This window comes from Colias croceus, chromosome 6 (assembly GCF_905220415.1).
Source record: "Colias croceus chromosome 6, ilColCroc2.1".
Lineage (NCBI taxonomy): Eukaryota > Metazoa > Arthropoda > Insecta > Lepidoptera > Pieridae > Colias > Colias croceus.
The window spans coordinates 3,798,665-3,826,234 of record NC_059542.1 but is presented as its reverse complement, the minus strand read 5'-3'; the positions used below and the strand labels follow the sequence as shown (position 1 = coordinate 3,826,234).

Genomic DNA, 27,570 nt, shown 5'->3' with positions numbered 1-27,570 from the left:
TATCATATTTTACGAGAGGAAAAAATGTAAGGAATTTCAGCGATTTTATAAAATAAGATAGGTACAGATAATAAAATGTTTCCAAAGTAAATTTAAAACTGAACGAATAATTGCGGTGGATTTTCAGTATACATATTTTAAATAAATTTTGTTCATATTTCGATGTAGGTACCTACATGTATTTATAAAAATATCTAAATATGATTACGTTTTTATTATGATTGTACATGATAATATTATTATTAGGTGCTGGCCCCGGCTTCCGCCCCTGTTGACCAAAAAATATAGCCTCTGTCACTCAAAATAGATAAATTGGTGAATTTAGAAATTTCTTATATTTGTAGATGGTGATACTAAAATGAAGTTATATTCAAAGTAATGCCTGTATTCTAACCTCAAAAACACATCATACATTGAAAGAGCTGCGTTGAATAATAATGTGTCACTTGTGTCCGTTGAAAATAAGATAGATAGTCAATGAACAATCGAGAAGTCTGAAGCTTATTCAACCGTTGATTTATGAAAAGAATCAACAGGAAAGACGATTTGAATAGCACCTTCGCTGTGTGTCAACGTGAAAGCTTTTCATAAACGAACTGACTTCAATACTGTAATACTGTAAAAGGTGACTAAAAGCTTCCTGAACTTAACACTTTGCCGAATTCTAATACGTGCATATTAAATAGTCGCTGTATGCGCAGCGTACACGTCTTTAATTAAGGTTCTCTCCTTTCGTAATATTAATATGAAGTTTTTTTGAATAAGTATTCAACCAGTCGGTATAATTAATACCGCTTCATACGAAACATTAAATAAATGCCCCATAAAAATAATTAACATAAAGCGGCCATTTATTTTCGCTACCTAATTCAGTAATTAGAGTATCTTTGTATTTGATTACTTTTAACCGCTCATTAAGTCAATCACACTAGCGCTAGCTCATAGAACGTGCGTTCACAAAGTGTTCGAATGGAAAATGTCTAGTTATCGTCGAACACGCATGTTGTATAGAAGTGGAATAGTGATGGATTGCGTGCGTGACGCCCGTACCTGCTGACTGATGAGTCGGTTAGCGTGAACACGATCGCATGATCTGCTCCACGGGCATGCGATCGATTTTATCGGTACATCGAAAGGAAAAGTAGACGAATTATTAAATATTCACATTTTTGCGCTGGTGTCAACGAGCTGTAACGTTATGCTACGCTTTTAGAATGTCCTATACAATAGAGAACACAAAGGTTGCCAATACGCATTATATACCTACTCCTATGTACCTAACCCTCTAAAACACCGGGGTTTCGAACGGTCTATACATTTGATGAATCGATGAGCGTTTTCAATCTCTCAATCAGCTCCGTATACTCTTAAATGGTTAAGTATCGTGTTAGTATTCATGTAGCGTTTACTTTCGTTCGTATATGTGTAAGAAAAGTTAATACTTTTCGCAGAATTTGTCACACAAATGTGCGTGTACCTAACCATTAATAAAAAGGAATGAAATCCTGAGCAAGACAAAGGAGCGAGCATCAATATTTATTGGTGTGCTTAGCATTAATCAGGTGGGATCGCGCGCTGTATCGGATCAACGGATGTCGGCGTTCACGGATAGATGAACTGTCGCGGTTCAGAGAGTTTCGCCTCACTCAAAGATTTTTGATCGTAGCGGATGCGTAGCGCCCGCCCAAGCCTCGCTTCCTACTATATTCCCGCGCGCTGATAACCGCTCGTAGCGGTTTTCAGTTTGCATTGTGACGCGACGGTGAGCGGTTGTGTCGCGCGCTCCTATTTCCCCAGCGCCACGCGTTCGTAATGTGTGACAATAAATGTTGCTTCCTCTTTTAATAGCTGCCGTTTTGTAAACATTATACATAACACTATCTATAATTGTGTATTGTTATAGTACATACGTTTTTGGATATAAATATTTGAACTTTACTACTTGAAAGCAATTTCAACAAGTGCCCAAGAAAGTCAATAATATTGGATGGGGTAAGATTTTTATTCAAGTTCGATTAATGACGACTTTATAAAAACCATGAGTTCATTATAAATTCATATTCATTACTGGTATTTAAATTGCTTTCCAGATAAATTGCCTCTGAAATACCTACCTGTACATATACGGCATTTAATTAATACGATATTTTATTGCGTTCTTAAAACATAAATTAATTTTCAGTACTAAATATATTTAAATTAAAATTATTTATTTTCCGTTTAATAAAAGGATCCCATTTAACGCCCTAAACAATTTGTTATTCATGACACAATTCAAGATGTAATTCATGGCATGATACAAACATGGAGCACAATAATAAAATATATACGCTTGCCACATAAAATATTATAACATATGTCCAGCGCAAACACAGTTAAACAGAAAAATGTAAAACAACTGTTGACCTCGTGGTGAACCATTTTTATTATTACAGTTACATGAAAGCCGTCCTACATTTATTGATAAAGAAAACATTGTCCGACATTAGAGCTGGATTGGAATGATTTTAGCACAATACAACGTCCATTTCAGATTTACTATTGTGCTTTAGCTCGCTTTTCTCCAGCTAACAAATGATGAAAGCCTCACTTCACGCCGATTGCAATGTTAAGATGCTTAATGCTTTCTGTTGCGGTCTTTGCTCCGTGACTTTTTGCACGAGGAGCTGTTTGTACCGCGCTAATGTAGTTTTGACGAGCCCTTTCGGCAATACAAACGTTTGTGTAAAATATTATACAGTAATCTTATGATTATTCCAATTTTATACATTGTTATAAATTAATTTTTATATTGGAATGCTGTAGTGGATTGTGTTATCGTTCGTATTTTTGGGTGTTCCTATACCAAGTATCGCGATGATATACGTAACGTTATTTTCGTATTGTAATGCAGATTTTCCAAATGTATGGTCCATCGCGCTACGTGCAATGGAACACAAGTAAGAGATGTGCGAAGGGTGGGTGGTCCCAGTTCTTTATTCACTTTCCGCGACATGTTTTTAAATAATCTAATGTAGTTAGAGAATAAGTCGGTGTAAATTGAGACACATACACACACTGTTGTCTTTATTCAAAGAGATCGATAAAATAATTGAAGAAAAGCTACGGTTAGATAATGCGCGGCTCTCTCACCTTAACTCAACAGCAATCGTTCAGCGGAACGTATGCTGGAATACAGGTACCCCGCCACCGGGGAATACTTGATGCACCTTCGTTATCGCGAAGATTCGAAACGGGGCCGCGAAGTGACGCTAATACATTTCGAGTTTCGCACACAAAACTTGCTTTCGATCCGGACTTTTTCAAACTAGGATAAACTCGAAGCGCACCGTGAAAATGATAAAAAATATCGTAGGTAGAACAAAGATTGCCTTAGCGTAATGAAATTTAACGGGTTGTTCGTGCGCGCGAATCGTTTGCATAATAAAATAAAAAAAGATTACAACCGTAATACGGTATGTATGCGGAAATGTTAATGTGTGATGTACATTGTACGATCTGGGCCTCGGATTTCGTTTATTAAATTACTAGATTTTGCACGTGATTTTATCCGCCGATTATTAAGATTTAACTCTACATAAAAAATACATATCGAATTTTTTTGCATTCCATATTTTGTACTAAATAATACATATTGATCATTATGTAATAAAAATATTTTTAAATAGAGACATTTTACTTCTATATCTAATAATTAAAATCTTTATAATCATGACTGAGATTCCAAATCTTAGCTGGAAATATTATAACATTTTTAACTAAAATATGCGCAAAGAAAATAGTAATCTGAGCTTAAACAATAAGCATTAGTAAAAATTCTTAATAATATATTTTAAGTAAAGCTATGAAAAATAAAATCACGATTCGTTGTCAATATTAATTTTATTTTAGGTATTTATCAAAAAATAAATCTACCTATCGGCAACGAAAATAATTTTAGTATTTAACGTGTTATGGTACCTCGATCAACGTGAATGTCTCGTGTTAAAAAAGTCAATAGTTTTACTCAATTAAAACGTGACCCCAAGCCTAATATCTGTCGTTAGGGCAATAACTTAAAGTTTTGACATAATAGCCATCGGTATTGCCCGCCGACACCGTAAGTAGACCAACTCACGCCTCCGACTCACGCAATCGTACACATAATTTAAATGGCGCATATTGAAGCACTTTCCGTGTCGGGTTTGATGAATAACCTTTAATCATTTTGCCAAAAAAACGTGTTTTAAATATTCGGCGTACATTTTTCTGCTACGCTAGGAAACAAGCTGTGGAAATATTTTTATTCGACTTATATATTATGGGAATAACAAGAAAGAATGGCAAATTATCTACTTTATACAATTTGTACTATCTGAAAATTTAATAAAATCCACAGAGACTTGCAGCTATAAAATTCAAGTGAAAAAATAAAGTGTCGCGCTAACATTTCCGTCGCAGTTCCGTGTTGGTATTTGCGGCTGTATCGAGAGCGGAAATTTAAAAAAAATAGAAGCTGTTACGAGCGAAGTCGAGCGGCATACACATGGCATTTAAGATGAGAAATGGCATGGCAGTTACGACGCTGAATGTCCTCGTGGCACTAAGATTGTAGCCGCATTATACTTATGCACTGTAACACTGAATATTCATTATTCTGAACAGTATAAGCTGGAGCTCTTTAATCAACCTCTTCTTTTGCGAGCGCACTATCTGCGCCGCTAATAGCGAGTATGATGGTTGCGACGCGCTTTTAAAACATTTATTGCTCACTTGTTTCAGTCGTTGCTTCTTTTAAATGAAATTATATAGGTCGTCGTGTATTTACATATTAAACATATGGCTGTGCAGCGCTGAGTCGGTTCTACAATAGATTTCCATGCGTCCATTATTGTGATGAGTCGAGTTATAGTAAAGCTTTCAACGATTATAACTTTTATCATGTATATATAATATAATAACAAAAGAAGTACTATAAAATATTAACAATAACAGGAAGTGTATATTGGAAGCGTTGATTAATGAATACATATATACAGGGTGTAATCGTTAAGTGTGCACAGGCGATTATTCCGTAACTGTTGCATATATGAAAAAACTTCAAACTGATATCGAAAGCCCTTTACCTAATGAGTAAAATGACAATAATAACTTTTTATAAATATTTAAAAAAATACATCAAACACGCTCATACAAAACGTAAAGGCCTTAAAGTTTTGACGTGACAACGTCTTATAATTCGATAGAGCCGCCTGCACGCACGAAAAAACATGACTCATGCGGCGTTACCTCGCTATGAGGCGTTCCATGTAAGGCTTGAAGTGCGAGCGAGAGCGCGGAACGAACGACAAAGAAGCACAATCGGACGTTGTCACGTCCAACTATCGTCAGTAAACCGACTTTACAGACAACCAATTTTTTTTTTGATATCTGCAATACTTACAGAATAATCGTCTGTGCACACTCGATTACACCCTGTAGAGCATAGATACATTGTACATGTATCTGGTTTATAGGTTTGCAACGAAAAAAGAGATTGACTCAATTTGTACTTGTCCGACGCGCAATGAACCGTCGAGGGATACTTTTAACTGAGGATTTATCTTTTTTACAAAATTAGGATTCCGGTACTTAAAATGGTAAATGACCAGATTGTTTAAATGGAGTGCTCCTCAGCTTCTTTGCATGTATCTAATGGCGAAGAAATTTTTTAAATGAGCCAATGTTGTGTTCGTAACGGCTATTCGCAAATTTAATCTACCATTTTGTGAAAAATAAGGCAATAAATAGACAAATTGCCAAATAAGAAATGTTTACTGTTTCTTTTAATTAGGTAGGTTGGTTAAATCTAAACCAGATTTTTTAAAAATTGCCTATTCTTTCAGATTTAGGTACCAGAATATAATGTCTTTTATTTCGGAATAGGTAACTTTTATTTCTTCTAAGTACTTAATTCAACATTAGCAAATTAAAAAATAATTTTCACGTTAATTTTTTTCACAAACAATTATTTGTGACCATATTATATTTCCGTAGCGTAAGTAATTAGCGATTCGCAATTTAAAACGTAATTATTCAGAATCGCATTGTCCCGGGCCTATTGCGGTTCAAATAAAACAGTGCACGCACTGCTGGAACCGTCACGAGAGAGCTCACCGTGATAGATGATATTCGAGAACAATTAATCTTGGGCCAAAATATGCGGACAATTTGCAAGCGCGGTTCGGCCTAATGGGCGGCGGGATTATCACGGGACCGCGAGCCGACACTCTGAGGCATTATTGAAAAATGCCTGCTTTACTAAGTAGGTCCAGGTTAGAGTGGAACAACTTAGGTAATAGTCTAAGATCCGGCTGCAGGATTAGTGCGTTCATCGGTTTTTTGCTGAAAACCGAAACTTTATGTATATTTATAATTAGGAGAATATATATCGACTAGGTTGCCAGTCAAAATTTGGCCGCAAGCATGTTTAATTAGAATTTTTCTAATCGATTTTTGGGAAAAAAATTCGTTCACTTGTTTTTTGAATAAAATGTAGTCTACATCATGGCAAATGATATAAAGATTCAAAAAAATCACGGTTGCCGCTTTTCACCTGGCCGCAACATCTTGGCAGCCTGGTGCAAACAGGTATGATTTCGATTCATTTTTACGTTCTTAACGTACATTTATGAATCATATATCAAATTAAAGCTAATTTTTTTCTATTTATTATATATGGTTGCCTAATTAAATCCGGCCGCAAATAAGGGTTGCCGGCTGTTAAAAATTATAAATATTTACGCCTATTAGTACACCGACGCATTCTTTTTATGTATATTTATAATTAGAAGAATATATATCGACTAGGTTGCCAGTCAAAATTTGGCCGCAAGCATGTTTAATTAAAATTTTTCTAATCGATTTTTTTGGAAAAAAATTCGTTCACTTGTTTTTTGAATAAAATGTAGTCTACATCACGGCAAATGATATAAAGATTCTAAAAAATCACGGTTGCCGCTTTTCACCTGGCCGCAACATCTTGGCAGCCTGGTGCAAACAGGTATGATTCCGATTCATTTTTACGTTCATAACGTACATTTATGAATCATATATCAAATTAAAGCTAATTTTTTTCTATTTATTATCATATATGGTTGCCTAATTAAATCCGGCCGCAAATAAGGGTTGCCGGCTGTTAAAGATGTTGAATTTAAGGTTGAGTGAAAGAAAATATGTTGTCCTTTTCAAAATGATAAATTTAAAAAGTAATATTGATTTAATATAATTAACAGCTGATCCCCTCTTTTTCTCGTTGTTTCGCTGCCGCACGCGAATGCGTCGGTGTACTAATAGGCGTAAATATTTATAATTTTTAACAGCCGGCAACCCTTATTTGCGGCCGGATTTAATTAGGCAACCATATATGATAATAAATAGAAAAAAATTAGCTTTAATTTGATATATGATTCATAAATGTACGTTATGAACGTTAAAATGAATCGAAATCATACCTGTTTGCACCAGGCTGCCAAGATGTTGCGGCCAGGTGAAAAGCGGCAACCGTGATTTTTTTGAATCTTTATATCATTTGCCGTGATGTAGACTACATTTTATTCAAAAAACAAGTGAACGATTTTTTTTCCCAAAAATCGATTAGAAAAATTTTAATTAAACATGCTTGCGGCCAAATTTTGACTGGCAACCTAGTCGATATATATTCTCCTAATTATAAATATACATAAAAATTCGGTTTTCAGCAAAAAACCGATGAACGCACTAATCCTGCAGCCGGATCTCGTACTATAAGGTAGTGAATAAAGATTTAGGAAGCAAGTGGGATGCTGAATTTTTACCATAACTGTAGATTTAAAGATAAATTATGTTCGTTGACTTGTTAAACCCACAGAAAATAAGTGGTGTCAGGTGTGATACCAAAGTTTTCAAGGCCTTTAATTTCAATATCGTTCTCTTCGATTATGTGGATAGTGCCTTCTTCACACCCTATATTTTTTTTCTTACATTACAACATTATTATTACGTGCTATTGAGATGAGAGTCATGTTAGCGAAGAGCATATAACATCTCAGTCTAGTAAATATAAAAAATAACAACATCTAACGTACTCTCGCCAGTGAATTATTACCATCATTATATCCCCTTGTTCATGTATCTCCGGTTGATGTCGTTATTTTTCAATGCTCAAGCCAATAACGCGATCATAATATGAACTCAAAGGAATTGAAATTAACTGCGATTCAATCACGAGAAACAATAAAATACTCGTGACGTCGATGCTCGGGGAGGCGATGTGTAACGGTGCATTTACATCAAAAACACATAGAGCTAGAGCAAGAGCATTATTTCGTGATCTTTTAGTGTCAACGAAAACTCGTATTCAATGTTGTTCAGTATTAGAACATTGCATAGGATCTTTTCGAACGCACTAAGAACAACGAAATTATGCTCAACGTCTGTTTACACGAAAAGAATTTGACATATGGATATTAGAATGAGCATTCGCTCGTTTGATGTAAATGCACCGTAACGTAATGCATATGCTTAGTCGTCTCGGGGAGCAATAACGTGACAGTATAACCTCATATATCATAAAGTGGGTTTCATAAAGGGGACGGGCGGAGCGGACACTGAAGGCGCTGTTATGCAACTCCGTTGTCCTTGGATAATGTCTTGCATAAATTCACTTTAATCGTATAAGGAAACGCCGCCTGAATTTCCACGAACGTTGCGCTTTATTTTGTGCTCTAATTAAAGCGATGTTCAGTTTCACCTGAAATAAGAATCTTAATAGAGTTCTCGGGAATGGATTTATGTGTGATGCATTTTACGAAACGATTAAGAAGTTAAATGTATTAGTGAATTTAGTAAGACCATTATTAAAATGATATCATTATTCTAGTGATTTTTTTATTTGTATGAAAAATCAAAGTTGAAACGTCTCTCAATCATCTACATTGGTAATGTTGTTCTTTATTTATATAATTAACGAGTAATGGAAACATTTATTGGAGCTTGAATAAAACTTTTCCCTAGAATTAACCTTTAAAGATCCTACTTTATGACTTAAACCGTACATCTAGGTATACTATGTTTATGTTTTACAGTGTACTTGTCTGCTAAGCGTAGTAAAACTTGTGTAAAGATCTCATATTTGCATACTACCAAATAACACGGAATAAAGCTTGATTCACGCTACACCGTGCCGGGGACGACCCGTGCTAGAAACAGGAACCAATAAACAATATCCATACATATTTCAAGGCTGTGCCTCGTCCGATCCACGTTCACGGCATAATCACTTCATACAAAAAGTATATATAGGTAATAATCTTTGACTGGTCGCGACACGGTGTAGCGTAAATCATGCTTAAATATCATTGAATCCTATATTAAACACGTGTGTTCGCATACGACTACTTCCCAGGGCCTATTCGCTCGAACATCATAGGCCATGGTTAATGGAGCAAATGTTCCGATAATTGCAGATACCTGTTCAATGCAACATACACACAATGGGCGCACGTTATTGTTAGCTGTGCAGATTTGATTTGAATTCGCCTCTTTGATTTCATGTTAATTAATCGCTAATATGTTTAGATTGTGTGCAAACGCTTTAACGTAAACAATAAGGTTAACGTTTTGTTATACGGAGCGTGTTTTTGATACAATTTATAATGACTCGAACAAGCAATACCGTTAATACTTAATATCGTGTTAGCAATTATGATCATGAAATCATTGAAGCAAATCATAAGTGAAAATCAAATGTAAGAAAGTTGTGTAAATAGATGAAGGTACCTAGTCATTAAAATATAAGAGAGTTAAGGTGGTAGTCGCACTGCAATCACATGAAATTTTGAAAAGTCATTTAAAACGCATACTTATAATTAAAAGTTAATTTCGAATAACGCTACACTAATATTGCACGCGACTCGCGTATTGAGGGATATATGCGATTCGATAATTAATTGAAATGCGAAATGAATTATGGTAACCAACACATCGAATGCAAACCGAATAATGCAATCTAGCGAAATTACAAATAGCCTAAAGTGTTTAATATACTCGTATGTACACAACATGAATTATAACAAGAGTGTACACAAATTATGTTTGTTTGTTTTCACAAACGAACTGCTGACATTAGAAGCACTGAATCCTAGTTCCTACTAATATTAACTATAAATGTGAAAGGTGAGGGTAGATGTCTACTAGAAAGATTTGGAGAAAATTTGACAGTAATGTAGGTTATACATCAGAATAACACAATCAATATAGGTTATACATCAGAATAGCACATAAGCTTTATAATTACTTGATTTTGCCCGCGGGTTCGTCCGCAGGAAAAACTGCGCAGCGGAGTTAGTAGGTATTGTTATTGTGGCATCTATCCACTTCATTCCCATGCAGCCTCCGTAACGTAGGATATTAAGTACGTGTTCCAGACCAAACTGTATACTGTATATTGGGAGTACACAAAACGTCAACCGTATATTCTTCGGGTTGACAGGTGGTTGCGAGGAATTCATCTTGTTTGATGGAATGTACTGTAGGTGAATTTAAGATTTTGCTCGGTGTTTTTATTTCATTAACTAATGGATAAATAATCAACATTCAAACTTACATTCATAGGTACATATTCTTACAGATAAAGACTTGTAATATTAGTAGAATAACATTAAATAGTTAGCGTTCTTTATTCTTCTATTTTTATAAAACCATTTCCATGGTTTATTTGATATGGTAATTGAAGGAATGTCAGCCTCATTTATGTTAAATGGACACGGACCTAAGAATACATGTAAAAGAGATAAAAATGAAATATGAAAGTACAGTAAAGGTCACACGGAGATAATGTTTTTCTTTCAATATAAAAAAGGTTAGAGTACTTAACTCGCTTTTATTCAACAATTGGTCAAAAAGGATTTAATATAAATATACGTAGCTTTGGAAAGTGTCTTGCCATAAAATGCTAAAGCTTCTGAGTTTAATGGTATATAACTAGTTCGTAGTTCGAAGTTAATGCTCAATAAAGGTGGAGTGTTACAGGATCAAGGGGGGAGGGGGGGGGTGCACCACGCTATTAACACCCACCCACATAGATCGCTATCGGGTCTGTCATTTAAAATGACTACGTTTAGGCAATAGACGCGGATTATAACCCCCCTTCAATCTGCGTCGCTTTAATTAGGTTTTTTTTTATGACGTAGAAATTGTGTTTATTGTCAGGATTGTGTCTTTAGTCAGGACTCTTGAAAGCATTATCATTAAAACTTAATATAAGTATTAAGTTTAAATAGTGTATGATTTAATAAAGCATAACATGTAGGTAAATGTTAAAATTTGCAATACAAATAGCAAAATTTCGTTTGCGTATTCGTCACCGTCGAAACAGCTAATAGCAAATCTTGTTATTAACGAATTCCACATTAATAAATTTTCATTTCTATTTTCCCGCTTTATTTATATCAAATTAATTAGAAAAGCTTTGAATTGTACAAAGCTTTCGAGAATTAACAGCGAAGTTTACGCTTTGCTAAAAATGTTCTATATTTGCTAAAAGTAATAATTAAACCGCTATGACACTATATAACCCAATTCAGCAAGTGTTTGAAATGAAAATATAATATTTGTCATCCACAGAATATTGAACAATATGTTTCAAACTCATAAATATTCATAGAATTTTTATAAACAAAAATGTAATGTACTTACTGCCTTATATTTAAAACGAGACCAATATTAAAAGAAAAACACAAACTGATTTTTTTTTCGTGAAAAATTAAAAATATAACTGAAGGACGCTCTTTGCTGTCGAACGAGCCTCATAAAGTAGTAATATTAATTCTTGATAAAAACAAAAAGTCATAAATCAACTTCCACATGGATGAAAGTCGCACACACGTAATATGTTCGAAATAAGATCCCAATATTATATAACTCCACTAACGATGGTATTCAGATTTCCGAACAGTAACTACGAGGTGAGGCGAACAGGCAAAGTTATAATAAGTTGAGACGATACCTTCCTGAGAGCATTGTCTTTTGATATGATATGACGGAACGGTGTTATCGTAAAGGGCTATAATCTACATAGTAACTCAGTTATTCGTTCGGAAACTTCGTTGAACTCACCTGTTTCTCAGCACTACAATGATTATGGTATTATAGTTTAGAAATTATTATTATTAAGCATAAAGTTTGAGTAGAGCACTCTTGAAATTAATTCAATTTAAAGTTATATTGGATATTGTGAAGCTTAGAATTTCAGGTGCTCGAGTATTAATCTTAATAAATATACAAAACTCTCGCTGCGAACTATAATTTTAAATAGGAGAAATATAAGTAAGATTTGGTCTATTAATCACGACTTAATATATCAAGAACGGGATTTTGCTGATACATACGGAAACTAAACAAAGCTTGAAATTGGATTGTATTAAAAAAACTTCGAAAGGTCCATTCACTGAGAAACATTGTCTTAATACTCTCTATCGGTTGTGTAATGAATGTTATTGCCTCAACCGTACATCTCCGGTGCCTTATCGCCCCACTTCCCTAGACAACCGACACCAACAGAAGATTGCCCTTTTTTACTTTAATTAAGAACTTTAATTGCTCCGTTTCGCACAAGCTGTGTGCACTTGATTTCAGGGAATGAAGTGGGCATCCTTCAACAGTTGATGAATTATACATAAATACGAGTTGATCAAAAGAAGGTTACTGAAACATATTTCCCTGAAGATCGGATCAGAGAATTATGCAGGGAATTTATACTAAAATCTCTATGTAATGTTTCTAAACACGAATTGGCTACATGGTGATCAAAGAGCGTACCTACTTAAATCGTCACCAAGGAAATCTTTTGTGAAATATTTAAATGATACCTTCAAACTCCGATTTTGTAAATCACTTCCTGATATTAAGTGGGAAAATGAATCTCTAGACAGCTGAATGTCGAACTGCGCTCTGGTTAGCAGCGGGTCATCTGCTATTTAATATTCAAAGGGACGTACGATCATGGATTCCAGGCGCGTTTCAAATCCACCGCTGACTCCGAACGAGCTCTCGAAACCTCCCTTTTAGCTACGAAATAGAGTAACGCGCTTCTATTCAAGTGTGCACCAAATAGGGTTCAAAAACATGAAACTCGGTTTAAAACGCATTCCCAGTAACAAAACTTCAAGCAGTGTTTAATTTATTACTGAAACGTTTGAAGCTAACCGATGAAATATGCGTTCAAATTACCACTTTTAGAAGCATAGATAATTGGCTTAATGCCACAAATACATTCACGAAATAAACGTGTAATACGCACGTTTTATTGTTCACCGTTACAACAATATATCTCCGACGCACCGTCTCATTGTGCCCGAAACCTGATTTCGCATTCATTACTTTACTTTTAATCAAATTTAATCCAGAATTTTGAGGTTCGCTGGTCCAATTTAACAGTTCAATGAATTTATTTCGGAAAGAAGTGTTTCAATGTAAGCCTTGGTTCAAATGACACGAAGGTCGGATTTATAGGAGCACCCGGCCAACCCAAGTTTTCACGTTCCGAGTAACTCAAAGTAACTTAGAATATATATTCCCGTTATTGTATCCACGTACTTTCGTGTGAAATATTTGTATAAAATGCTGTAAGCACCATAACAATGAATTTGTTGTAATTTTACATGCTTTAACATGAATAATATTATGAACTGTTGTTTCATTAATCACGGAGCAGCTACGAGCTTTTGTATGAAAACTTTTGTTATTATTAATATGATGCGTATTTATTTCTGCGAAATAATTATAATATCAATATATTCAGCTGGCAAATGTATATTACTTTCGTTAATTGAAGTGGTATTAATCATCAGTAATATTAATATACAGTATACACTGACATTATTTTTTATTATCAGTTGTCTTTAGCATTAAATTACAAAATATGATTAATTTTTTTATCATCTAAGTTAAAATATGCACATGAGAATTTTAAACTTAACTTTAAATGAATGTTTAAACATGATAACATTAGTTCATAATTTTTTTTCTTTTGTTTTAGCCAAGACCGATGAGAGAGGCAGCTGGACCCGACCGTATTCATCCACGGATGCCGTGAGGTCTCGACCTGGGAGCGCACGCCGTCGCCGTGATGATAACAACCCGCCAAAATGCGTCGGCGGCCATTTTAAACAGGCAACGGATACGTTTGTCGGCACGAGATGGCCGTCAGCGTCAGCGCCCACTGCCTCCCAGCGAACGCGCGCGTTCCTACCCAGAAGCGCTTCTATGAAATGTGGAAACACTGCAAGTGGCGACAGAAATCACCAAGGACGAACCCGGCCATTAGAGTTCCCAGATAGAGATTGTATAGTGAATTTTTTAGAGGCCTAAGTGTTATTGTGTTGTGTAAATATAGTGGTGTGTTGGTTAAGTATGGAGGGTCGTGGAGCGCGCACGCCGCTGCTGGAGTGCGGCGAGTACCCGCACACGCACAAGGCGCCGGCGCCGCGCTGCTGCTTCTGGCTCGCGAGCCACGTCAACGTGAGGAAGTGCGTCGCCGGCGTCATGCTGCTCTCCGTCCTCACTATATTCTTCTACACGTATTACGTCACGGCACCCTTGACTAGGTTCGTATTATAGATAACTAAATATTCATAACTAGTGTGTGAGAGTACATTTTTATGCGAGGTGAGTTATCTATGTCAAGGGACCCAACAAAGGATAACGAAATTTGACAAATTTTGGCCCTCCGCGTAACGAACTCTACGGGCAATAAATAAATAAAATAAAATAAAAATAAAAAAGCCTTTTTATTTCCTTAATTAAATATATAGTTTTACAAAAGTTTTACATTTATAGTGTTCAAGTAGATTATTTTAAGTTAAACAGTAAATACATAGCTTTTTATATTATTTGTTCAAGTAAATTATTCTAAGTTAAACAGTAGTACATAGCTTTTTATATTATTTGTTCAAGTAAATTATTCTAAGTTAAACAGTAATTATACATAGTTTTTTATATTATTTGTTCAAGTAAATTATTCTAAGTTACACAGTAAATACATAGTTTTTTATATTATTTGTTCAAGTAAATTATTCTAAGTTAAACAGTAGTTCATAGTTTTTTATATTATTTGTTCAAGTAAATTATTCTAAGTTAAACAGTAAATACATAGTTTTTTATATTATTTGTTCAAGTAAATTATTCTAAGTTACACAGTAAATACATAGTTTTTTATATTATTTGTTCAAGTAAATTATTCTAAGTTAAACAGTAGTTCATAGTTTTTTATATTATTTGTTCAAGTAAATTATTCTAAGTTAAACAGTAAATACATAGTTTTTTATATTATTTGTTCAAGTAAATTATTCTAAGTTAAACAGTAGTTCATAGTTTTTTATATTATTTGTTCAAGTAAATTATTCTAAGTTAAACAGTAAATACATAGTTTTTTATATTATTTGTTCAAGTAAATTATTCTAAGTTAAACAGTAGTTCATAGTTTTTTATATTATTTGTTCAAGTAAATTATTCTAAGTTAAACAGTAAATACATAGTTTTTTATATTATTATTAAATTCTTATTGAAATGCTTAACTAATTAATCAATCTTTATTAAGGACCTCTTAAGAGTAAAGGCCTCCTCCTGTTTTCTCCATTCTAGTCTGTCATTTGCTTTTTTCATCCAATTTTCTCCAGCTAGTTTCAGAATTTCGTCTAGCCATCTCTCAGCCGGCCTGCCACGGTTTCTCTTACCACTGGGTCCCTTCCATACCGTTACTCTTTTGGCCCACCTGTCAGCCTTCATTCGAGCGATATGTCCGGCCCACTTCCATTTTAGTTTTTTACATTGTTCCAGAGCGTCAATCACATTTGTTGTTTTTCTTATATCTGTGTTTCTTTTTTTATGTTTTATTTTTAAATTTAGGATACTCCGTTCCATGGCTCTTTGGGTTGTCTGAATCTTTTCAGTCGTTTTTTTGTTAAAAATCCATGTTTGGGACCCATATGCGAGGGACGGCAGGATACACGAATCCAGCACAATTTTTTTCATCTTGATTGGAATATTGGATTTTAGAATTTCTTTCATACTCCAAAATCTATTCCAAGACATATTCACACGTCTCATTAGCTCATCCTGATGTCTTGAACTTGAAAATGATACCCGTTTGCCAAGATATATGTATTCTGGTACATATTCTAATAAAACATTTTTAATGTGTATTGGTATCTTAGTGCTGTTTGTCATTATTTTAGTTTTTGTTGTATTTAGTTCTAGCCCAATTTCATTACTGATGTAGTTAATTTCATTTATCATTGATTCTAGTTTAGATGAGCTTTCTGCAAAGAGTACAATGTCATCGGCAAATCTTAAGTTGCTAAGAAATTGACCGTTGATGTTTATGCCTTTGGTTTCCCACTTTAGTGTCTTCATTATATTTTGTAAAACGCTAATAAATATTCTGGGTGAGAGTGGGTCACCTTGACGGACGCCTCTACATATATCAATTTCTGTGCCTGTTCTATCTAATATTATTTTACTTTTACTTTTCATATATATGTCCTGAATGAGCTCTATGGTTTCTGTTGGTACATCACACTCTTGTAAAGCACTCCACATGCTACTATGAGATATTGAGTCAAATGCTTTAGCATAATCAATGAAAGCTAGGTAAAGCGGGCGATGCATTTCTAAGTATTTCTCTATAATGAGTTCCAGTGAGTGTATGTGATCTATAGTTGAATATTTGCTTCTGAAGCCTGCTTGTTCTACGGGTTGAAATTCTTCGGTGTATTTTTCAAGGCGTTTATCAAGGCAAGAGGCGAACAGTTTGTAGAGGTTTGATTGTAGGCTGATTGGTCGGTAGTTACCAAGGTCGTTAGGATCCCCTTTTTTGTAGAGTAGTATTATGTCCGATTTTGCCCATTCAGTTGGAATTTTCCTTTCATCGAGGATTTTATTGAACAGCTTGGTTAAGGGATGTGTTAGTAGAGTTATACCTGTTGAAATGGCTTCATTCGGGATGTTGTCAGGACCCATGCTTTTTTCATTCTTTAGTTTCTTTATTCTTAAGGAAATTTCTTGTGCGGTGAACCTAGGTAGTTTTTTATTATTAGTTGTAAGGGGTGTTTCTATTATAGATGTTGTTTTGCAAGTGTAGAGGTCTTTATAAAACTCGGTGGCTTCTTTTAATATTTCATTCCTACAAAATGTATTTTTGTTGTCATGCTTTTTATTCAATGAAGGTATCCATTTTTTGGTTGTTGCCAATTCTTTTAAACTCTTTTTCACACTTCTTGATGTGTTCAGATGTTTTTTAATCTTAGTAAGCCTATGATCCTGGTATTCCTTTCTAATAATTTTATGAATGTTTTTAAATAAGAAACTTCTTTCTTGTTTCTCTTCTGATGTTAGTTGTTTTTTGTTCACCAACTCATTTCTTCTTTTTATCAGGTCTTTGGTTGTGTCTGAAATAATAAAGTGGTTTTTTGTATTTTTGTTTTCATTACTTATAGATTTTAAACTTTTATCAATAGCTTGCTTTATTTTATCATAATACTTCTCTATTCCGTCATTCTCCTGTGGGTTTATATTATTTAAATTAGATTTTAATGCTTCAATGTATTTCTCTTGTAGTTCTTTAGTTTGTAGTGAAAATTTATTACCTTTATATGTTGTTCTAGATTTTTTTTTCTTAGTCAGCAATAAAGTGCTTCTCAAAAGTCGATGGTCACTCGGGAATGATAAGTTTATTGTTTCAAAGTTTGTAAATTTGCTTTTAATGTTTGATAAAATGTAATCTATCTGACTTCTCTTTTTACATGGAGAAAGCCATGTCCAGAGGTTCTTATTTTTCTTCTCAAATAGGCTATTGATAATGAAAAGATTATTTTCCCAGCAGAATTGGATTAGAGTTGTTCCTCTCTTGTCTCTTTTTCCAAAGCATGAGTTTCCCAAAATTCTGTCTTCGCCTTTAATTTTTTGACCAACTCTGGCATTAAAGTCTCCTAAGATTATAACATTTTTGCTGCATGGTATAAGAGTTTCTTGTAATTGTTCATAGAATTCTTTTATTTCTTGATCGGTAGCTTCTGAAGTCGGTGCATAGACTTGGATAATGGATAGAGCTGTATTATTATAATTTAAGTGTAGTGTGCATATCCTTTCATTTTTTGCAGTAAAGCATTCTATGTTATTTTTTAGGTGTTTTTTTATGAGGAATCCTACACCGTATTTGCCTTTAGTTTCGCCAAAGTGGCAGAATATATGGTCTTCAGTTTCTTCTATATTATAGCCTGTACGTCTAATTTCTGATAGACCAATGATATCATATTTAATAGTTGATATGGCGTGTTTGAACTCTAGTAGCCTTTCATATGATAGTAGTGATCGAGCGTTGTATGTACATATATGTATTGGATGGAGTGGAGGGTTGTGGTCTTTGACCCCCGCGGTGACCGGCCGTATTGGGGGACTTCGTTTATTTGTTTTTGTGTTATAAGTTTTTGTTTTACTTACGATAGGAGGAGGCGCTGGTTGTTAATCATTGTTTTGGTCATGGTTATCTTGCTGGTTTGATGGGCTATTCGTATTTTTACTTACTAAATAATTTAGCATACTAGGCTTAAGAACTCCCTCTGTACTAGCTGACCTTTGCAATGCACAGTGTGTTTTTTGTTTAATATTTCGTGTCTCTTGTGGTCTTCTATCTGTTATTTTATGAGGATTTGATGTATTAGTTTCTGGTGAAGTAGAGAACATTCTTTTTTTGTTATTATATGTTTCCGACTTGTTGTGGAGTATAATGAGTTTGTCGTATTTAATGACAGCTTTATTTCCTTTTTCTTTTTCTATTTTAATTCTTTCCTGTAGCTCTTTTCTCTTTTCTAAAACATACTTTGGGTAGTCCTCTTTGATGTAGTACTCGGTGTTGTCTAATTTTCTTTTTTGCTTGAATATTTCTATCTTTCTACCAAGGGTTATAAAAGTTACTTTTACGGGTCTAGGTCCTTTTCCTTTTTTTCCTAATCGCAATATTTCTTGTATATCTCGTATTTCTAACTTTATACCAAAATGTTTTTCTATGAAGCCAATAAAAATATTCTCCAAATCCGAGTAAGATGATTCTTCTTCTTGTAGACCAAAGAGTATGATGTTTCTTTGTCTTGCACATTTTTCCAGAAAATAAATCCTTTTTTCTTTGTTTTCAACTTTATCTTTGAGATGGTTATATTTTTCTTCCCAATCTTTAAATTTTTCTTCTAAAATGATATTAATATTTTTTGTAACATTTTCTGTAACATCTTTCCCGTTTTTAAAAATCGTTTTCTTTTGTTCGTCTAATTCATTTTGAATTTTGATAAGTGCTGACATAATTGCTTCCATAGTCAAACTTGACATAGATAATATGCTACCGTAGATAATATTGCAAACTTTGTTTTTAATCTGTTACAGAAAATAAACTATGCTGACCTCTGTTGATGGGTGGCTAAATTAAATTAAGATGTTATTGTAGGAGTTTTTGAAAAATATTGCCACTCACCGGTAGGTGTCGTTGTATTAAAGTCGGTAATTTGTAATGACTTTCACTTTTTGTTTGAGGTTAGAACTTATAAGGAACTTATGAAGATTGTCCAGAGTAATCACTTTCTGCGTTTATTTACCTTTCTTCGTTGGTTGATTCTTCTATTTAGTGTCATTCACCTTTTCTCCTTCAATTGTCTTGGTGGAATTTGGATGGTAGATCAAATACGTTGGCGTTTATTTTGATCAATGATCGATCGATGTTTTTAGTATTAATATGGCACAATCACTGCAGTTAATGATAATCCCGGTGTCTTGCAACTAATTCTACACAATCGTTGTTATTTTAAGTGCAATACTTCGTTTTTTTATTAAAAAACAGATAAAAACGGGCAATAAATATCCAACCCTTTTTTCTATCTCACAGATAATCATAATAAACGTTACTTCTTCTACAAGTTCATTTGTTTAGCGAAGGATATAAAAAGTAAACAAAAGTAGCACACAACTCGGTATATGCTTTGCTTATATTTTTGCGTTCTGTGTACCGTCTCGACCAATAAAACGTCGCGCGTCTGTTTATTCTTCCGGCAACAGGCGAAAGTTATGTCGCTCGTTACGTGTTCACGTCACTCGGGGGCTGAAGCGCCACTAGAAGTTACGGTAATTGTATTTCATATTCATAAGTCATTTGTTAAGAATTTCATATACTGTAGGCGTGGAATCAGTGTACCAAAGTTCTTCTTACTGTGATTGCTATAGAAAGTATGAAACAATTTGGTTTTAGGTATTTCTATACGTAATGGAAAAAAAAAACACTTTGTACATAAGTTTTTACAAAAATAAGCTTTACATATCTCAAATTAAACTTTTATTACATCGTCTCAAACTTTTTGGTCTGTGTAGCGCATGTCGCGTGACGCACGATACGTACGATAATTATCGTACAAATACGATAATTTTTAGTTAAATGTCTATAGTGTGAAAAAAAGTTTCACTTTTACCGTAGTTTCATAAAACCACACAACATTTTTGGTGCAACAGGTGCAAATAAACGAACACGTGTTTTTTTGCGCTCTCAAAATATTTTTATTTTTAAAGTAATTTTTCTATTATTATATCTACAAATTTACATATGATTTAATAATTCAAAAGTGCCTACCAGCATATCCTTAAATAATCTCCAATATATTAGTTAATTAATCACTGCACAAGATTGTCAACACCATGGACTCACTGAAACACACTATGGAAGAAATGACTGCTCATTTCAATAAAAAGATGGCAGAATTCCAACGGGAGCTCACTTCTAATCCTGTTCCTCCAGCATCCTCAAGTCCTACCTCCAGACTGGCCGCTGAGTTTGATGCATTTCGTGAATTCGTTATCTCATCCCTACAATCTCTGCAATCTCAAGTAGAACTCTTATCCAAGCTGTACGAACAACAGGAGATGCGTTCCAGGAGAAAGATGTTGCTTCTACATGGTGTCACTGAGAATAATACCGAGGATGTATCTGTCGCTATTAGCAATATTATCTCTGATAAACTTAACATTCCAAATGTTACTAAGGACTCCATTAGCCGCTGCCATAGATTTGGTCGAGTAAGGGAAGATAAACCAAGACCCATAGTTGTGAAGTTCCATGATATCCGAACACGTGATAGCGTCTGGGCTGCTAAGTCTCGTTTAAAGAAAACTGGAATAACCATTTCAGAATTTTTAACGAAGGGACGTCACGATACATTTATGGCTGCCAGGGAACGCTTTGGGGTTTCTCAATGTTGGACCCGGGATGGATACATATTCGTGATTTCAACCGATGGTTCTAAGCACCGGATAAGTTGTCTCGCTGATCTGGGAGGTATTCCCTCTGCCCCAACTGCACCATCATCGGGTATTGCTAGTGTCAGTGCCATTCCACAAAAAGATACTAAAGGAAACCCTACTGCAAGAACCAAGAGGTATCAAAAAACAAAGTAAATTGACGAGTGTTACTTGTTTCACTAATTATTTTAATGTATCTTCACTTGTTGCTTTGCCTTAATCGTTTTTTAGTATAATATCAATAGTTATTGTATCCTTTTTAGCTTTCCGATTAGTGATTCTTTATGTTAACCTTTGATTTATCGACTATCGACTATCTTTCTATAAATACCTCACAATTTGTACTTTTTAATTCAATTATATAATGTATTTACATAAGGTAATTTTTTAACTTATAGAAGTGTCAAATGTCAAACTGTCAAATGTCACTATTGAATTGTCGTGAGCCATAGACTATAGTATCTTTGTGTTTTGTGTTTTCATAATAATTTTGATACCTGGCAATTTTGACTGTTTTTTTTTATATTCTTTTAATTAACTACTATACATATTATATATTGTAAATCAATACGCTGGTGGGTGCAAACTATAAATTTTGTTTTTAGCTGTTATTTTTTATTATATATCCATATATTTATTGAATATCATATTATATATATTTATATTATTATATATTATTAGATTTACTATAAGCATATTATGTCTTTAAACAATAGCATAGGTAGTAGCGATAGTTATTGTTCTTTAACGTCTTCTAATTCCAACCCTAGCGATGACAGTTTTCACAGCACCTCTTCTGTATCCTTGCAATCTGTACTCTCCACACACTTTTCCGATTCCATAAAATCCTTTAATGCCGTTCATATCAACGCACAGAGTATACCGGCACACTATCCCGATTTATTAGCTTCCTTTGACTGTCCCAACCTACATGCTATCCTCGTCTCTGAATCCTGGCTTAAACCCTGTCTGCCGTCTACCTCCTACTCCCTTCCCGGTTTCCATCTCATTAGAAATGATCGCCTTGGTAGAGGCGGTGGTGGTGTCGCCATCTACTTACGATCCCATTTACCTTTCTCGATTATTAGTTCTTCACCCCAACCCCCTCCTAGCAATGAAGCTGAACATTTACTCCTAGAAGTTTCCCTTGCCCATACCAAAATCCTTCTTGCCGTATTTTATAGTCCTGATCTTACCGTAAATTTTTTTCCTTCCTTTGACCAAATCCTCGAGAGATTCTCGCCTTCCTACGAGCACATAATTATAATGGGCGACTTCAACACTTGTCTTCTTAGAGGCGATCATCGTTCTAGACAACTCCTTTCCATTGTAAATTCCTATAACCTGCACATCCCGCCATTAAATCCTACACATCATTTCCCAAACTGTCCCCCTTCCTTACTTGACCTTATCATGATATCCTCTCCAGATCATTTATTGAAATCCGGTCAGCATCCTGCCGAAGGCTTTTCCTATCACGACCTCTTGTTCCTGTCATACAACATCCGTCCCCCAAAACAAAAACCCAAAATCCTGATGCAACGGAACCTGGCGGGTGTGGATAGGGAATTGCTCTGTGCGGATGCCGAAAAAGTAGATTGGCCTAGCATTTTTGATCTACAATCGATTGACGAAAAAGTTGATGTATTATACTCCTTTTTGATCCAACTCTATGACAAACATGCTCCATTAAGGCCAGTCAAACTAAAACATTTACCAGCACCATGGCTGACGCAGGAATTAAAAACGGCTCTGAACAGGAAAAATCGAGCAAAGGCGAAACTGAAAGTGGACAACTCGGAGATTAACAAGGAGAAATTTAAATCTATTCGTAACCGCTGTAATACTATGTGTAGGGATGCACAACAACGCTACATTCATAAAACGATCGAAAACGGCGATCCAACAAAGGTATGGAAGTTTCTTAAAACTCTTGGAGTTGGTAAAACATCTCAAAATTCTCTGCCTGTTAACCTTAATATCGACTTATTAAACTGTCATTTTTCAAAAACTTCCTTTGCTCTTGATGCAAACAATAAGAAAAGTACTTTAGATTATCTTTCTACTAAACCAGCTCCAAATTTTCCTCCGTTTTCTTTCAAACAATTTACTGTCTGTGATGTTAAGAAGAACATTATGTCTATTTCATCGAAAGCCGTCGGTAATGACAGCATTGGTCGTGATATGATTATTCCAATCCTTGATATAATTGCTCCAGTGTTAACTCATATTCTCAATGTATCCTTATCCTCTCACGAGTTTCCTATGGCCTGGAAAGAAGCATTTGTTATTCCTCTACCTAAAAAATCCAATCCATCCATGTTTTCCGATTTTCGTCCCATCTGTGTCCTACCCTTCCTTTCTAAAATCCTTGAACGACTTGTCCAACAACAATTATGTTCATTTTTAAATAAACATAACTTGTTTAATCCTTTCCAATCCGGATTCCGTCCCGGTCATAGCACGACTTCTGCTCTAATTAAAATTACTGATGATATTCGTTATGCAATGGATCACAAGCAACTCACTTTACTCACACTGTTAGATTTCAGTAACGCATTTAATACCGTCGATCATGACATATTACTGAGTTTGCTTGGTTCTCTTAACATATCTCCAGCAGTAATTGAATGGTTTCGGAGTTATCTCCAGGGGCGTCGACAGAGGATCAAAATTGACGATCACTTGTCAACATGGTGTAATATCTCTATCGGCGTTCCTCAAGGTAGCGTGTTGTCTCCAATCCTTTTTTCTATTTTTATCAATTCTATTTCAGACAATTTATCTTCTCCCTACCATATGTATGCTGATGATTTGCAGATTTATACACATGCTTCACTTCCTCAACTTCCAGAAGCTATTGAGCAGATTAATAACGATTTGGCAAATATCTCTCAGTGGTCTAATAACTTTGGCCTGTTAGTAAACCCAGCAAAAACGCAAACTATAATTATTGGCAGCTCTAAACTGACAAATAAGATTGACTGGAGCACCGTTCCGAAGATTACTCTGGATGGAACTGTGATACCTTTCAGTAACTCTGTCAAAAATCTTGGCATTCATTTTGACACAAATATGACCTGGAAGGTTCAACTTGAAGTTGTACGTAAGAAGTTGTTTGGCGCTGCAGGATCGATACGCAGGCTGCGCAATTTCCTGCCCATAGCAACTAGGATTTCGCTTGCAGAGACCTTACTCTTTCCCATCCTTGACTACGCCGACTCCTGTTACCCTGATTTAACCGAGTTACAACTCGATTCTCTAGACCGCCTTCAAAATCTTTGCATTCGGTTCGTATTTGGTCTCCGGAAATACGACCACGTTTCCAAATTCCGCAAAAAACTTGAATGGCTTCCTATACGTTTCCGCCGGTATGCTCATATGTTGCATTCGTTATACGGTATTTTGTTTGATCCTAAGACCCCTTCCTATCTTAAAGACAATTTCAAATTCCTCAACGAGCATTCCCTCACTCTCCGTTCCTCCAACCTTTTAACCTTAAGTATTCCTTCTCACCGTTCCAACTTCTTCCATTCCTCCTACACTGTCACCGTTATTAACCTATGGAATTCTTTACCCGAAGAAATAAAACGAGCTCAATCGATTTTTATTTTCAAAAAGAAAGTTAGAAACTATTATTTATCTCTGTCACAGGCTAGGTGTTAACTCTGTCGATTTATTTATAATATATGCTTAAAAAAATATGTATGTATGTAATATATATGTGTATGTATGTATGTATATATTTAAGTATGTATTCTTATATATTATCTTATATGTGTATATAGTAATATGTTTTTCTTTTTTATTATTTGTGTATGTATATTATAATGTAAGCTGCATATATGTAGGTATAGTATATATACAATAAACTTATTATTCTGGCACTTTTATTTATTTTGCACCACCATGTTATTGACTCATTTATTTTCCTCGTCTTTTCTGGGTTGCCTGGTAGAGATCGCTGCCAGCGATAAGGCCGCCTACTGTACATTGTTATATTATATTTTTAAGTTTATAAAATGTATTCTATAAGGTGTACAATAAAGTATTTTTCATTCATTCATTCATTCATTCATTCATTCATTCATTCATTCATTTTTTTTTTCTTTTGTTATACTTTAAAATTGGAGAAGATAAACTAGTTAGTAGGTATTATATTAGTATACGCCAGTATGAGTAACAAACACCATCAATCGTCTCCTTTCTTGTTATTACAATGCTTTTATTCATTCATTTAATATAAAATGTATTAGAATGTAACAAATACCACTGTGAGTCTTGGCTGCAGCTTTCATTATGTTGTTTTATCCAAGGGAAACCCAATTCATTCAATAAAACATTTTCATTAAGATTTTTCTGCCATTTCTTTTAACGCTCATTCAATTCAAAGCTCAACGTGGATCAACTCTTACTAGTTCATAGTTGAACGTTACAGACCTCGATAAACTAAAACAGTGAATATTATTCTTCTTATATTTTTGCGAGCATTACCATATACAAGATGCCTTCGTAGCAGATTCGTAAACTAATTATCGTTCGTGAAATGGTTATAAAGTTTGTCGCTCACCATCAGGTAACACACGTTCGCTCACTTAAAAAATTTTGTAGAGCAGCAACATTTAAACGAATCTCATTTGCACACATGATTGATTCATTGCTCCTGTACTGCACGCTTCTGGTTTAATGTAGATTGACGGAGGGAAACCCAAATTGCACTGAAATTTTGCTATCCATCGTTACCGTAATTGGTAATTGCATGATATATAGCACCATATTTTTGTGAACGCAGAAATATGCGAATATCTGAATTCTGAAGCTTTCGTAACGCTTAAATTGGCTTCGGTCGGATCGATTCGCAGTAACAAAGGTTTTATTCGTTCCCTTGATTTCCATCAATATGACTGGCATATTGTGTATCTTGCGTGAGTGCAGAAACGCGCTAACACAGCCGATTTTCTTTACGTATAAATCGAAGGAAAATGTAAATGTTTTTTTCTAACAATTCACATATTCGCTCCAAGTTTCAAATTATTTTGGATATAAGTTGACGTCAGAAATATCTTATGCTAAGCATCTGCATCGTGAAACACAAATTCATCTTTATTATCAAAGAAATAATTACAGTCGCGTGATCAATCACATTATTCAATTATGGTATGACTGATTACCTACTTAACATCTTGATCAGTTCACGCATACAATGCGAAGCGCCACGCCAAATTTGAAATATAAATTCGCTATGGCATATGAAATTAAAATGACGTAAAATATGTTCGATCATAATTAATTACTCTCGCTTAAATATGCGTCATTCGCACAGAATCCAATTTACTTGCTAACTATCGTGAACAAACAAACACGTTGCTTTTGGAAATTAATAATAATTTGAAATTATCGGCCTTGGGCAGATCGCATAATACCCGCGACGGGATTAGTCCGCCATTGTGAATGGCATGCCTTGAAATAATATGTGCTTAAATAACACGCACATATTGAATAGCTGATTTGCAAATTCAACATTCACCTCATGTTCTCATAATGACAAGAATCGGAAAATTGCCGGTGGTCACGTGTTATGGAAAATACATTCGGAATTATTTGAATGTATTTCCAAAATATAGATTTTTTTTCTTTGCATTTAGGATGGTAAAAGAATTTGTTTCTAGCATTGTAAAACTAACTTGTATACTTTAATTAACATATAAATAGCTCACGGAACTCTCAATACAATACGATTTGCTCCCATTTAGAATTTAAAATGCTTCCGTGTTTCCTTCCTACAATCTATCAACGTCCTTTTATCGTCCATCTAACAACACGAGTTTATAAGATAAACATTTATAAAAATTTCATGTTATTTATATTTTGTTGCGTCACTTATTGTCGTGAGTTTCTATTTAAAGCGGTTAACGAAACAGTTTATCTAATCTGTTCTAAGACATCTTTAAATAGAATAGATTTTGTTCGATTAATTATTATTAGCAATATCGGTTACAACAAGTGTATCAGTTACATGGATATTAATTCCACACTTTAATATCTCAATACCTGCAATATATGACAGAGAACTGTTTCGCAAGATATCCGACGGTCGTATAAGTAATTCGTGTTCCGTCATAATTAAATACAATATTATGTTAAACCGCGAGTAGCACTTCCAGCGCGCAGTACCTACGCATATTTGAATAATTCTCGGTGAAAATTGGAAATGTCGCAACGAGTTTTGTACAAAGTTTCTGA

General features: G+C 34.6%; 1 protein-coding gene across 2 annotated transcripts in view; it reads left to right on the top strand.

Moving 5' to 3' along the window:
* The window catches only part of LOC123692404 (bifunctional heparan sulfate N-deacetylase/N-sulfotransferase), a 127,581-nt gene that overhangs the window by 44,085 nt on the left and 55,926 nt on the right, over positions 1-27,570 (top strand). Inside the window, exons 1-2 of one of the 2 annotated variants that reach the window (XM_045637142.1) lie at positions 1,762-1,992; positions 14,036-14,603. In XM_045637142.1, the coding sequence (XP_045493098.1) occupies positions 14,410-14,603 (194 nt within the window). In that variant the 5' untranslated portion in view covers positions 1,762-1,992; positions 14,036-14,409. Of the gene's footprint in view, positions 1-1,761; positions 1,993-14,035; positions 14,604-27,570 lie in introns of those variants that run through there. The other variant, XM_045637141.1, reaches the window with a different exon arrangement.